Consider the following 15,116-nt stretch of genomic DNA (forward strand, 5'->3'; position numbering starts at 1 on the left):
CAAACTGCAGGCTCAGAGGCCTGCAGCCGCAAGTGTGGAACGTTGGAGTCCTCCGTCACTGAGGCAAGCAAGCCACATGTTAGTTTCAAGCCGCCTGGCTGCCGCCATCTTGGCTGGAAGTTAATTTGCATATCTCGCTGATTAGCCAATGGGAAGGGTAGCGGTTGTACGCCAATTACCATGTTTCTCTTTTATTAGTGTAGATTCTAGAATCACCCACTTCAAAAGAAAAAAAAAATGCCAACATCGCTATGGCTGAAATGACTTGCCAACTTATCAGAGAGTAGTCTCCTCTACTCCCAGCTTATTTAAATTGTATAATAATTAATTAAGAGAAATCAGCTTTTTATAAAAATTATCTTTGAACTTGATAATTCATCATTAAATTTAAAAAACACAGAGAGGCTGTTAAATTAATCATTTCATATTTACTAAACCTTTACAGAGTAGATAAAATAAGATTCATATTAATGGAAAATCTCTACAAAATATCTTAGAACAATTAAGGCTGCCTCATCAATTCTGTATCTCCATGAAGGAAGTGAGCTATAAAAATAAAGCACTGTATTTATTACTACACCCTTTTTTTTGGTTATTTTCATTTACAGTCTGAAAGAGGTAGATCTTTCTGTAACAACTGAGAAATGAATTGTGATAACAGGTGTAATAAGACTGTCATACACAATTAAAAATTGTCTCATAACCACAAAATGTATTTCTATAAATCTGAAGATGAAATGTTCTGCTATTTTGCATCCATGTTCTTTTGTCTACATTGAAATCCACTACCTAATCGTTTTAGAACTCTGGAAGTTTCCACAAAAAGGTGTGCAACACAATTTAACTGATTTCAGCATTTAAACATTTTGTAGGCAAGCTATAGTATTTCCAAACAAGGGCTGAAAAACAAAGAGTCAGATACCATATATTTTAGATTTTTGCAAGTATAAAAACAGACCTAGCCAACTTGGGTTCAAGAACATAGTAGAAACTGCGAATCCTACATACTCATTAAAAAAACACAACTATTCTCATTAGCTATTTTCACCTCTTTTTTTCACTTGGTTAACGAATTCTAAAAAGAAATCGAAAGCTTACCAATCCAGTTCCTTTTAATATCTTCTACTACTATATATTATCTAATATACTTAGATATTAGTAGCCCACCTAAAATAGTAGACCGAGTGCTGTCACTCATAAAGCTCTCAGCCCATTACCTTCTACACAAAACAACACAGAGAAGTGTGATGGGAGACACAACTACTTAATAAAATGTTAAGAGCTTACAAGCAGCAGCGTCCTAGTAAAATATGCTCAATTTTAAGTTAAATTCTACTTCTGATATGTATCTTCATTTTCTTTCCAAGAGTTGTGGACAATATTTCACTTAATAGCTACTAATAAAACGTGGGTGGGGGATTGTTTGATTATGCTAATTCTGGCATTATAATTAGTCAAATTGCATGTACATTGTTTTTTCTTCACCACCTGGCCTGTTGATTATCATAGCCAATGATGAAAATTTTTAAATATTTCACACTCTAGGCTCTTATTCCTATTGTATAATTTTTCATTTTAACCCATTTTAAATCCATTTTAAGTATGACAGGGACATTTAAGTACAATATTGTTTTTAGATATTAAAATAAAAGAAATTAAGGAATGCAATTACAATGTTCAGAAATTTTCCCATTTTATATGCAGAGATCTAGTGCTAATTTCTTTTATATGTCTGTTCTAATCTGAAATTAAAGCAGTACAACTGTTCTTAGTCACAGGAACATTTAGCTTGTCCAATGACTTGCCTATATATCCTAGTTTCTTTACAAATGGTATGTTGATATATATGTAACTTACCAAAACTCTGAATCAAGATGTGCAGTCTTCTCAATTTGTGAAGTGGTAAAAAAATATTATCAAAAAGCTAGTATGAATGAAATAAGCTGTTTGTTTCACATATCCCACACTCAGGTTTTATTTTTCACTTGGTATTTAAATGAGCTATCACACAAAACTAATCATTTTTATATTTTGTGTTATTGGCTAGAGAGTTTAATTTTAGTTTTTCCATAGGATGGGAACCCATTGTCAGGACAAATCTAAATTTAATCATATATATCCAAAGGAACAGATAAGGGAATGAACACAGAAACAGATACATTAAAAGGACAAGATAATGAACACATATTCCAATAAAGGGAAAATAAGGCAGCTATGCAATACAGCTCTGGAAATGTATACATTAAACAATGCAAAACCGCTAGGCAGCCTCATGTATTGTATAGTTCAGAAGTTCCAAGAAAATACAGAAGTGGTAGAAAATGTAATAAAACTTTAATCTGAAAATCAATACTCGCTGCTTCAGAAAAGTTATATAGAAAATATATCTCTCAATACAGTAATCAGTCTTAACTGAATTCAGTAATCTCATAAACTGAATCAATGTCCAGAAGAGATCATGTGGGATGGGTCTTTTGAACTGTGTTTTGTTTTATTTGCTGCCTTGGTTTCATCCTGCAAGTAGATTCCTGGAGTTCTTTTAGAGGAAGTGTTCAACTCTTTCTGAAAAGCAACAGTAGTACAGGGCTTTATCGCAGCTGTTGCTAAATCTACATCTGCTTCTTTTATAGAGACTTGCTCTTTCAGGACTTCCACCTTCTCATTGAGCTCATTTCTTTCCATTTGAAGAGCTCTAAACAGCTTCTCTAACCGTCCCAGTTTCATTTGAGAGGACTTGTACTCTTTATCACGAATAGTTTTCTGAAGAAAAAAAAACACGACAGAATTTATGTAATCTTAGTATATACAAACAGAAATTAGATTATTGTATACAAAATTAACTAATCTAAGCCACACTGGAAACTACTTTTTATCATCTCTTGGACATCACAGTATATGTATATACTGATATTTAAAATATTTACAATTATATGAAGCAATGCAAAAATTAAATTCTTTGTCATATTTCATTCAAGTAATCAAGATCTACTTCATGACTTTAAGTAGTAAATATTAAGGAAATTCAGCATCTTAATTTAAAATGCTAGAAATAGGAATGTTTTTGTCTACATAGATTTTTTTTTATTCTCTTCCACCTTTTAGAGCCCTAATGTTTTCTCTTGTGAAATGTTATAAACTAGCCCTACCAAGTTTATGAAAGTGAGACATTTAGAAACTGTACATGGAATTCACTTCATTGTTATTTACAACAACTATGACAAAAAGTAGTTTGTTGCCTTTTGGAAAGAATAAGGGCAGAAAAGCAGTAAATTACAAGTTAATCAAATCAAATTAAATCTTAATCAAATTGTCTTTACTGAAGATCACTGCCTTTCAGGTTGCGGCCTTTGAATCAACATCAGTATTACCTGGATAATTTTTAGACTTGGATATTCTTGGGCTATATCCCAAATTTAATGAATCAAAACTTTGAGGGGAGCAGTGAACCGAGTTTAATAATTCTTAATCTGCATAAGCAAAATCAAGATACTTTAGAGCTGTCTATAACATGAACCTGAGCTAATTAGTTGGGGAAATAAGTTTAAATGCCTCACTAAATTTAACTTAAGTAAACTAATTAAACTTTAGTAATCAAACCAGCAATTACTTTAGTAAACATCTAGACATTCCATCCTGCCTTAATATGAACATTCACTATTCAGTCATGTAAAACCGTCTTACCTCTTCAGCCATTTGCAGAAGTACTTTATTATTACTTTCCCATTTGGTACGCCATATTATCATTTCTTTTTCCAGTTTCTTAATTTTCTTTGTCATCTGCAAATCAACACAATATGAATTTAAATTCTAAGTTGAATTCCGACCTACCAACCACAGAAACTTTTTTCTTTAAAAGCTCTTTTATTTTTATAACTGTTTCCTAATAATCTTACTGTTTCCTAATAATCTTACTCTTCATTCTGTTGTCATTTTCTTCATTTGGACTTTCCTATTGATATTTTAGTGGAAGAAAATGTTCTGACCCTTGGACATTATTTTTAATACTAGAGGCCTGGGGCATGGATTCATCCACACTGAAAGGAAATTAGAAGGTGGCCGGTAGGGTAAGACTGGGCAAGATGGGCCAGATAATGCCCTGGAGCCAACCTCCTGCATCCCTCTCTGGCTTGCTGTACGTGGGGCAGCATCGGGGCTCAAAGATCATTTGTGGAGTGAGCAGGGTCCCTCCTGCAGTTGGGGTCCCTTGGCCTGGCTTGTGGGGATTGGGCCAAAACCAGCAGTCCAACATCCCCCGAGGGTCCCAGAGTACAAGAGGGCATTGTTCAAGATTGCTGTCGCTTCGCAGCTCCTGCACTGCGCATCTGCCTCTGGTGATCAGTGTTTATATACCTACCATTCAGTTGGCCTGTCACTTAGCCTTTTACATGAATAGATTTTTTTTACGGTTGATATTTTCCCCCTTCAGAAACATTTTATAATATTCTTCCCCATGCTCATCATTGCACTTGTCTCAACTAGCTGATAGTCTGCATGTCTTTATAAAAAACAAATTTTATGTTCTCAGTTTTAGAGGAAGCAGCAAATGCTAACTTCAGATACCACAATTAACTCTCTCAGATAAGGCTGCAATGCATTTCATTCCAACGGAAGATACAAGACTTTCTGCTTCCTCAGTTATATTAAAAAAAAGTCCTTTTTCTTTGAATATAATCCCAAGAGGCCCAGGGCACGTGCACTGGAGGAGAGGGGTCCCTCAGCCTGACTTGCACCCTCTTGCAGTCCGAGACCCCTCAAGGATGTCTGACTGCTGGCTAATGTCCACTCCCTGCCGCCACCACTGCGCTCGCCAGCCAGAAGCTGGGCTTGCTGCTCATTAGTGCTGCCTCAGAGTCTCTCTTGCCACCACCACTATGCTAGCCAGCCATGAGCCCAGCTTTTGGCTGAATGGTGCCCCCCTGTGGGAGTGCACTGACCACCAGGGGGAAGCTCCTGCACTGAGCATCTGTCCTCCGGTGGCCAGTGCACATCATAGTGACCAGTAGTTCCACTGTTCAATTTGCATATTAGGGTTTTATTACATAGGATTATACTAATTCATCAGAGTCTTGGACAGAGATTCTTAGCCTCCAAAGAAATTAAGACTCTAAAATCACATTGGTATCAGAACTAGAGGACAGAAGAATTTAGGTGACTAGAAAGGTGCTATTAAAAGTCTGAAACCTTTAGCTTTGTTTTCCTCAAAACTCAAAAGACTATTTTATTTCAGATTTTGTCAAAGACAAAATGGGTCCAAAAATAAGGAGAATGTACTTAAAGCAATGTTGTAATATTCCAATTTTCAGAAATTCAGAATAAGATTCAGGTATACCTGTCAAAAAAGGATGACAAAGCCAATGCCCTATGTCATGGGTTATTACCCACAAAACTGCACCACAAGACATGGTTTCATGCTGACCCACTGGGATTTCTGTAGTCAAAGAGCAAAGTATTCCTGCCCAGAGATTCTCTCCAGGATAGTGAATTGAAAATTGCTCTCTTAAAAACGTTCCATGTCAATAGCATGCATGTGCTATAGTACAGAGAACACATTTTTACTGTAGTCTGAAGTCTCAGCTTAAAAAAAATGGCAGGTAAAACTCATCTGCTCAGGCTCATTGAATTCTCCATATTGCTGGATCTAAAAATACATGAAGGTAGTAACAAAAACAATGTCTGAAATGCAGCAGATACTTTTGTAATTCTCATTTTTCTTTTTTTAAAATATATTTCAAGAAAAACAATATTAAATATAATGTTGCATGCAATAAACATTAATATTTTCAACAATTTTAATTCTAATGTCACATACAATAAACTAATATTTCAAGAAAAAGATTTCAAGTATAATAACTATAATATCACAGAGTTGTAGGAAATATTAAAAATTAAAAATCTGCAAATAAAGCATTACTTCTATTAGATTCTAAATTATTTTTTCTCTCTGGCATTATTTTTGTTCATCAGTTTATATTGTTCACTAGAGGCCCGTTGCACAAAGAGATTCATGCAATAGGCCTTCCCTTCCCCTGGCTGCTGGCACCAGTTTTCCTCCAGCACCCAGAACCCAGGCCTTCAGTCCGGCTGGAGCCTTCGGTCTTTGGGGCTCCAGATGGAACCTTCAGTCTTTGCTCCACCATTTTGCTCCTATGTTTGCAAATTAATTGCCATCTTTGTTGGGTTAATTTGCATACTCTCCTGATTGGCTGGTGAGCATAGCAGAGGTACAGTCAATTTACATGTTTGTATATTATTAGGTAAGATTCTATTCCAAAAGTGAGTGAGATTATGTGATATTTATTTTTCTCAGACTGGCTTATTTCACGTAGCATAGTGGTCTCCAGTTTTATCCATGCTGTTGCAAATGGTAAGAGTTCTATCTTTTTTACAGCAGCTTAGTACTCCATTGTGCGGATGTACCAGTTTTTTAATGACTTCACCTCTGATTGGCACTTAGACTGTTTCCAAATCTTAGCTATTGCAAATTGTGCTGCTATGAATACAGGGGTGCATATATCCTTTCTGATTCGTGTTTTTGATTTCTTGGTATACATTCCTAGAAGTGGGATCACTGGGTCAAATAGGAGTTCCATTTTGAGTTTTTTGAGGAAACTGTGTCTCCACAGTGGCTGCACCAATCTGCATTCCCATCAGTAGTGCAAGAGTGTTCCTTTTTCTCCACCTCCTCACCAGCACTTGTCACTTGTCGATTTGTTGATGATAGCTATTCTAAAAGGTGTGATGTCAGGTGCCTCATTGCTGTTTTGATTTGCATTTCTTGGATGCTTAGTGACTTTGTGCATGTTTTCATATGTCTCTTGGCTTTCTGGATGTCCTCTTTTGAAAAGGTCCTTTGCCCACTTTTTGATTGTCTATCTTCCTTTATTAAGTTGTATAAGTTCCCTATAAATTTTGAAGGATAAATCCTTATCAGAGAGAACATTGGAAAATATGTCCTCCCATTCAGTAGGCTTTCTTGTTGTTCTATTGATGGTTTCTTTTGCTGTGTAAAAGCTTATTTTGATGTAGTTCCATTTGTTCATTTTCTCTTTAATTTCCATTGCCTTAGGAGCTGTGTTAGTAAAGACACTGCTACAACGTATGTATAATATTTTGCTGCTTGTGGATTCTAATATTTTTATGGTTCCCCATCTCATGTTTAAGTCCTTTATCCATTTTGAGTTTGTTTTTGTGTATGGTGTAAGTTGGTATTCGAGTTTCATTTTTTTGCACATTACCTGTCCAATTAATCATTTATTGGAGAGACTGTCTTGACTCCATTGTATGCTCTTAGCTCCTTTGTCAAGTATTAATCGAGCATAATGTTTGGATTTCTGGTTTCTCTGTTCTGTTCCATTGGTCTATGTCTGTTCTTGTGCTAGTACCAGGCAGTTTTGAGAACAGCGGCTTTGTAATATAGCTTGATATCTGGTATTGTGATCCCTCCAATTTTGTTCTTCTTTCTTAGGATTGCTGTGACTATTTGTGGTCTTTTCTTTTATTCCATAAGAATTTGTTCTAAGTCTGAAATATTCCATTGGTTTCTTAATGGGGATTGCATTAAATCTATAGATTGCTTTGGGCAGTATGGATATTTTAATGATGCTGAATCTACCAATCAATGAACATGGTATATTCTTCCATTGTTTATGTCTTCCTCTATCTCTTTTTTCAATATCCTGTAGTTTCCCGAGTACAATTCTTTTACCTCCTTAGTTAAGTTTATCCTAAGTATTTTAATTTTTTTGTTGTAATGTTAAAACAATGGGATTGTTTTTCAGTTTTTCTTACTGTGAGTTCATTATTGGTGTTAAAAAAGCTGTAGATTTCTGGGTGTTAATTTTGTATACTGTTACATTGTTGAATTCCTTTATTAAGTCTAGTTTTTTTGATGGAATCTTTGATGTTTCTACATTAAGTCATCTGTGAATAGTGACAGTTTTACTTCTTTTCCAATTTGAAAGCCTTTTATTTCTTGTCTGATCACTATGGTAGTACTTCCAGTACTCTGCTGAACAGGAGTGGTGAAAGTGGGCATCCCTGTCTTGTTTTTGTTCTTAGGGGAAATGGTTTTAGCTTTTGCCCATTGAGTATGATGTTGGCTGTAGGTTTGTCATATATGGGCTTTATAATGTTGAGATATACTTGCTCTATTCCCACTTTGCTGTGTTTTTACTAAAAATGGGTGTTGGAATTTGCCAGATGCTTTTCTGTGTCTATTGATATGATCATGTCATTTTGTTTGTCAATTTATTTATCGATTTGCAAATATTGTACCAGCCTTGCATCTCTGTAATAAATCCCACTTGATCATGGTGTATGACCTTTTTAATATATTGTTGGATGTGATTTGCTAATTTTTTTGAGGATTTTAGCATCTATGTTCACCAAGGTTATTGGCCTATAATTCTCTTTGTAGTGTCTTTATCTGGTTATGCACTTAGGATAATTTTATGCTGGCTTCATAAAAGGAGTTTGGAAGTGTTCCTTCATCTTGGGTTTTCTGAAGGAGTTTGAGGAGTATAGAGATTAGTTCTTCTTTGAAAATTTGATAAAATTGCCTGGATCCAGGCTTTTGTTTGCTGAGAGTTTATTTTGTGTGTGTATGTGTGTGCTTAGTTTTTATTACTGTTTCTATTTTATCAGTTGTTTTTGGCCCAATCAGGTTTTCTGAATCTTCCTGTTTGTTTTGGGAGATTGTATTTTTCTAGGAATTTGTCTATTTACTCTACAATGTCCGGCGTGGCATATACAGTTGTTCACAGTATTTTCTTGTAGTCCTTTGTATTTCTGTGGTGTAGTGGTTACTCCTCCACTTTCATTTCTGATTTTATTTAATTGGGTCCTCTCTCTTTGCTTCTTGATGAGGCTGGCTAATGGGTTATCAATTTTGTTCATCCTTTTAAAGAACCAGCTCTTGGTTTCATTTATCTTTTGTATTTATTTTTTAGTCTCTGCGTTATTTTTGCTCTAGTCTTTATTATTTCCTTCTTACTCTGGGCTTTTTTGTTGTTGTTGCTTTTTAAGTTGTATGGTTAAATAACTTATTGCTGATTTTTCTTGTTTTTAGAGGTATGCTGGTAGTGCTATGGTCTCCCATTTCAGGACTGCTTTTGCTGTCTCCCAGAGATTTCTGGGTTGTTGTATGTTCATTTTCATTTGTTTCCAGGTTGTTTTTTTAACTTCTTGATCTGTTGGTAACCCAATTCTTTGTTTAATAACATGCTATTTAGCCTCCATGTATTTGAATGTTTTGGGGTGTTTTTACTGTAGTTGATTTCTAATTTCATTCCAGTGTTGTCTGAGAAGATGTTTGATATGACTTCAACTTTTTTAATCTTGTAGAGACATGTTTTGTGTCCTACCATGTAGTCTATCTTCGTGAATGATCTATGTGCACTTGAGAATAATGTATATTCTGCTTCACTGGGGTGAAAAGTTCTATAAATATTAATTGAATCCACCTGCTGCAGTGTGTCCTTGGAGTCTCTATTTCCTTGTTAAGTTTTTGTCTGGAAAATCTACCCAGTGAAGTCAGAGGGGTGTTAAAGTCCCTTAGCATAACTGTATTGTGGTCAATCTCTCCCTTAAGGCCTCTAGTGGGTTTTTTGTTTGATTTGTTTTGTTTTTTCATAAATTAGGTGCTCCTGTATTGGGTGCATATGTTTATCAGGGTAATATCCGTTTGTTGGATTGATCCCTTTAGTATCACATGGTGACTTTTGTTGTCTCTTGTGATGGCCTTCATTTTAAAGTCTATTTTGTCAGATATGAGTATTGCGACTCTACCTTTTTCTTTTCCATATGCATGGAAAATTTTTCCATCCCTTCACATTCATCCTGTGTGTGTAGTTTTTCCTTTTTCTTGAAGTGGGTCTCTTGTAGACAGTATATAGTTGGGTCATGTTTTTGGATCCATTTAGCTACCCTATGCCTTTTGATTGGAGTATTTAATCCATTTACATTTAGGGTTATTATTGATAGGTACTTATTTATTGCCATTTTAATTCTGTATGGTAGGTTTCTCTTTCTGTTTCTTCTCAATACAGCAATCCCTTTAGCATTTCTTCTAATGCTGTCCTGGTGGTGATGTTCTCTTTTAGACTTTTTTTGTTTTGTCTGGGAAGCTCTTTATTTGATTGTCTATTCTGAATGACAGCCTTGCTGGATACAGTAATCTTGGTCTCAGATCCTTGCTTTCCCTTATCTTGACTACTTCATGCTGTACCCTTCTGGCCTGTAGAGTTTCTTATGAGAAATCAAGAGTCAGCCTTACAGGAACTCCTTTGTAGATAACAATTTTCTTCTCTCTTGCTGCCTTTAAGATTCTCTGTCTTTTATTTCTGGCTCCTTAATTATGATGTGTCTTGGCATAGGAATGTTTGGGTTCTTATTTGGTGTTCTCTGTGCCTCCTGAACTTATGTGATTTTTTCTTTACCAGGTTAGTGAAGTTTTCTGCCATTATTTCTTCAAACACCTTCTCTATGCCTTTCTCTCTTTCTGCCTCTTTGGACACACCCGCTACTCTAATATTATTATGTTTCACATTACCCCATAGCTCCTTTATGCTGTCCTGCTTTTTATTTTTTTTCTTTATGGTTCTCTGATTGATAATCTCAACTTACTCTTCTAATTCACTGATTTGTTCCTTAGTTTCCCCTACTCTGCTGTGTATTCTTTCCAGTGTGTTATTTGTGTTGTCATTCTTTGTCTCAGACTGTTTTTTCAAAGTTACTATAATTTTTTTTCATGCTGCTGAACATCTTTACCATCATTACTCTGAACTCTGTTTCAGATAAATTTCTTATCTCTGCTTCATTTATCTCTTCTCCTAGAGAATTCTCTAGGTCTTTCATTTGGGGGTTGTCTCCTCACTGTGGCTTTCTGTTTGGGTTTATGACTATGAATGAGGTAGATCTTCTGCAGCTCTCAATCTTTAGTTTTAGACAGTGTTAAAGGCTGTTTCTGACTAACTGGATCTGGCAAAGACTCAAAGTCCCCAGAGACTGTCTTTTGATACCACTTGAATTGCCCCCAGGCTATTATAACATTGTGGGGCAGTTGCTTCTGCCTGGGGCTAATTGTTATTTTTAATCTCTTTAGTATCCTCAGGGCAAAGTATTTTTCAATAGCGTTGTGTCAACTGTCTTTCCTACAGGCAAGGCAGATGTCTAGGTGGGAAAGATGTCCTTCCCTGAGTCATAGAATGACTCAGCCCAGGAAAATTAGGTGTCTGCCTTCTGAACTCTACCCTGGAGTCCCCAGTTCTGGCTTCTGCTCTCAGCTCTAACCCACTATGTTCTCTCTCTCCCAGAGCACAAAGTGGATGGCCCCACAGGTAACTTTGTGCATTGGCTCTTTAAGAGGGTGCCTGAATTTTCAGCTGTTACTCTCTGGCAGACAGTACCCTGCTGCTTTTCAGAGCCAGATGTTATGTGGGTAACCTCCTCAGTTTTGGTGCTCTCTGTTCGGGGGGCCCAGCTTTGGGATCAGATCCCCGAGTTCTTAGTCGCAACCTCACACAGCTAAGATATCTCTCCAGGACTTCAGTTGCTGTCTATAAGCACCCAGCCAGCCCTTTCTAGCCTCCTCCCCTCCTACCAGTCTCTATGCTGTCTTTATTTTCTGTCCTCGGGTATCAGAGTTCTCTCCTGCGAGTTTTCCACTGACTATTCAGGAAGTTTTTCTATATTTTAGGTGTATTACCAGTTTGTTCCTAGGAACATGACCATTCAGCATCCACTTACTCTGCCGCCAGTTTTAATCTCCCTTGTTATTCTCATTTTTAACAATGAAGGAAAAGAGAGCTTAAACAACATGTCAATGGTCTTTAATAAATAATGTAAGAAATTATTAATGTGAGAAATCTGACCATTGTATATAAGAGTTCAACCAGTATACAATATATGATAATAGTGACTGATATCTATTGACAGGTTACAGAATGCTAGGCTTTATTGATACTTATCTTCTAATGACCACCTTTTCTTTATTAAAAAAAAATATTTTATTGATTTTTTACAGAGAGAAAGAGAGAGGAATAGAGAGTGAGAAACATCAATGAGAAACATCGATCAGCCACTTCCTGCAAACCCCTCCACTGGGGATGTGCCCACAACCAAGGTACAAACCCTTGACTGGAACCGAACCTGCGACCCTTCAGACCGCAGGCCGACGCTCTATCCACTGAGCCAAACTGGTCAGGGCAGACCACCGTTTCATAAAATCTCAATTTTAAAGGGGAAATGCCAAAGTAAATAGTTTCCCCCAAGGAAGTCACACATGCAAAAATCAGACCTCAGTTCCAGAATCTATGCTCCAAACTAAAGCGTTCCCTGTTTATTTTAGGACAGTGACAGATAACTGTAGTCTTTAAAATTAAATTTAATTCCATATTCTGAAGTGGAATGATCCAGAACAGTTTTCTATGACAAATTTTAGTTTCTAAAATTGGTAAGGATGTCCTTGTATGCTATATTAGTAAGTAAAGTAAAATTTAAAAAAGAAAAAGTAAAAATGCCCTACCCGGTTTGGCTGAGTGGATAGAGCGTCGGCCTGCAGATTCAAGGGCCCCAGGTTCGGTTCCGGTCAAGGTCATGTACCTTGGTTGCGGGCACATCCTCAGTAGGGAGTGTGCAGGAGGCAGCTGATCGATGTTTCTCTCTCATTGATGTTTTTAACTCTATATCCCTCTCTCTTCCTCTCTGTAAAAATCAATAAAATTATATTTTTAAAAAAGTAAAAGTATTTTAAACATTTAGTTAGATCCTTAGAAATAGTCTATTCCAACCAAAATGTATTACTATGCTTGGTCTGATTCAAAAAAAAAAAAAAAAAACACACACACAAAAAAAACACAAAAACAAACAAGCAATTTACACAATATTTTGTAAAAGAAATGAAATCATCTGTGATTTTTAAATAGAATATATATTTCTAGTTCAGTTGGAGCTTTGTCCTGTACATTAAAATAAAAGGTCATGGGTTTGTCCTTGCTGGTTTGGCTCAGAGGATAGAGTGTCAGCCTGCTGACTGGAGGTTCCTAGGTTGGATTCTAGTCAAGGGCACATGCCCAGGTTGCGGGCACACCCTGGTTACTAGTAGGAGGCATGCAGAAGGCAGACAATCAATGATTCTCTCTCATCATTGATGTTTCTCTCTCTCCCTTCCTCTCTGAAATCAATAGAAAATATATATATTTTAAAAAGGTCATGGGTTTGACCCCTGGTTGAAGCACCTACTTAGGTTTTGAGTATGGTCCCCTGGTTGGGATATGAGTGGCAACCAATTAATGTATTTCTCTCTCTTTAAGGTCAATAAAACAAAAAGCATATGCTCAGGTAAGGAATTTAAAAAAACTAATTCTAAGAAAAATTGTCCCTATTAGGAGAATTATTTTAAATAATAACAGAATTTTGAGAGTTTGGAGACTATTAGCAATGTGAGGCAATTTCTGGACATAATGCATGAACATGCCAGTGAAGGATCAGAAAAGATAAACTTAACATTGTATCACAATATAAACTCTTCCAAACAGCAATACTTAATCAAATTTAAAATAACCATATGTAAATTTTCTAGTAATATTCTACTATAAATATGCAAATACCTTTTCCATTTCCTGCCTGAAGGTTGTAAACAGCTCATTGCTTTTTGCCATGGTAGTCTGGAATTCTTCAAACTTATCCATATAAAGAGAAAGCTACCGAAAAAAGTAGAAAATATTCTGAGTTCCAGATAAGTAATTTAAAATCCAAAAGACTTTAAAAGAATATGGCTAAACACTGGTGACTTGATATATGTAATAAAAATAAGAACAAACAAATAGCAAATCTTGGATGAACCATACAGTAGGTAGCTAAAATTCTGATAAACCATTGAAGTTTATAAAATTTTGTTTAATCTGTGTAAATGCTTAAAATGTACAAATATTCCATCTATCATAATAAAACTAATGTGCAGTGGTATGGCTGTACATTAATATCATACAATCAATATCATACATAAATATCATACAATCAATATTTTATGCACTACCACTCTCCTTACATTTCAAAACTGTATTTGGAAAAAGGTCATTCTTTTATGTATACCACCTGCATCGTTTTTAGCTTGATTTCAAGGCTATCTTTTTCTTGAACACTGAAGGAAAATGAAACAAAAAGAATAGTTTGATTGAAAAAGAATTTAGTGGTAGTAGAGAAAAAAGGAAAGCTAAAAACGATAGAAACATCTTTCACAAATTTAAGTAATTTTTATTCTAGCTAGAAAAAGAATGCTAACTGAATACAGAATGCAGTCATCATTTTTAGGGGGAGAGTCACAGTAGTAGCCAAAAAAAAAAAAAAAAAAAAAAAAATGTGATGAGCCCTGAACTATGACTTAAGGGCTAAATTTCTTTATTTAGACTAGGATGGATTACTTTATAAATTTTCTAATATAACTACACTAGAGGCCCAGTGCATGACACTCGTGCACTGAGGGGTGTCCCTCAGTCCGGCTTGCTCCCCCTTGCAGTCTGGGACCCATTGGGGGATATCCGACTGCCTCAGAGGTGGGCTGCACTTGCCTGCCATGAGCCCAGCTTCTGGCTGAGCAACGGTCCCCCTGTGGGAGCACAGTTATCACTAGGGGGCAGCTCCTGTGTTGAGCATCTGCCCCCTGGTGGTCAGTGCATGTTACAGCAACCAGTCATTCTGCTGTTCGGTCAATTTGCATATTAGCCTTTTATTATATAGGATTATTTTCAGTATGAGAAAACGTAGGTCAAAAGAAATATTGTATTCCGCCGGGAACATGCTCCAAGATCCCAAGTACATACCTAAAATGATGCACTATGTATATGTATATGTATATTTATATATATATGTATATGTATATATATACTACAGGCCCAGTGCACAAAAATTTGTGCACTGGCGGTGGGGGTGGGGGGTGTCCCACAGCCCCACTTGTGCCCTCTCACAGTCTGGGACCCCTCAGGAGATAACGACCTGCAGGCTTAGGCCAGCTCCCGGGTGGCAGAGGGCAGGCCCAATCCCTAGGTGCCTGCCCCTCAGCCCCTGGTCAGGCTCAGAGCAGGGCCAATTTGGGAGCGGGGGTACCGCCCCCTGTCATG

General features: G+C 36.5%; 1 protein-coding gene across 2 annotated transcripts in view; it reads right to left on the bottom strand.

Moving 5' to 3' along the window:
• Window positions 1-2,156: 2,156 nt before the first annotated feature.
• LOC102764658 (gamma-taxilin) overlaps window positions 2,157-15,116 on the bottom strand; it is a 22,733-nt gene continuing 9,773 nt past the window's right edge. Inside the window, exons 5-7 of one of the 2 annotated variants that reach the window (XM_015566897.1) lie at window positions 13,608-13,700; window positions 3,682-3,777; window positions 2,157-2,760 (exon numbers count right to left, since the gene is read on the bottom strand). In XM_015566897.1, the coding sequence (XP_015422383.1) occupies window positions 2,440-2,760; window positions 3,682-3,777; window positions 13,608-13,700 (510 nt within the window). In that variant the 3' untranslated portion in view covers window positions 2,157-2,439. The remainder of the gene's footprint in view (window positions 2,761-3,681; window positions 3,778-13,607; window positions 13,701-15,116) is intronic. The other variant, XM_015566898.1, reaches the window with a different exon arrangement.

The sequence above is a fragment of the Myotis davidii genome, unplaced genomic scaffold, assembly GCF_000327345.1.
Source record: "Myotis davidii unplaced genomic scaffold, ASM32734v1 scaffold1723, whole genome shotgun sequence".
NCBI classification, from domain to species: Eukaryota; Metazoa; Chordata; class Mammalia; order Chiroptera; family Vespertilionidae; genus Myotis; species Myotis davidii.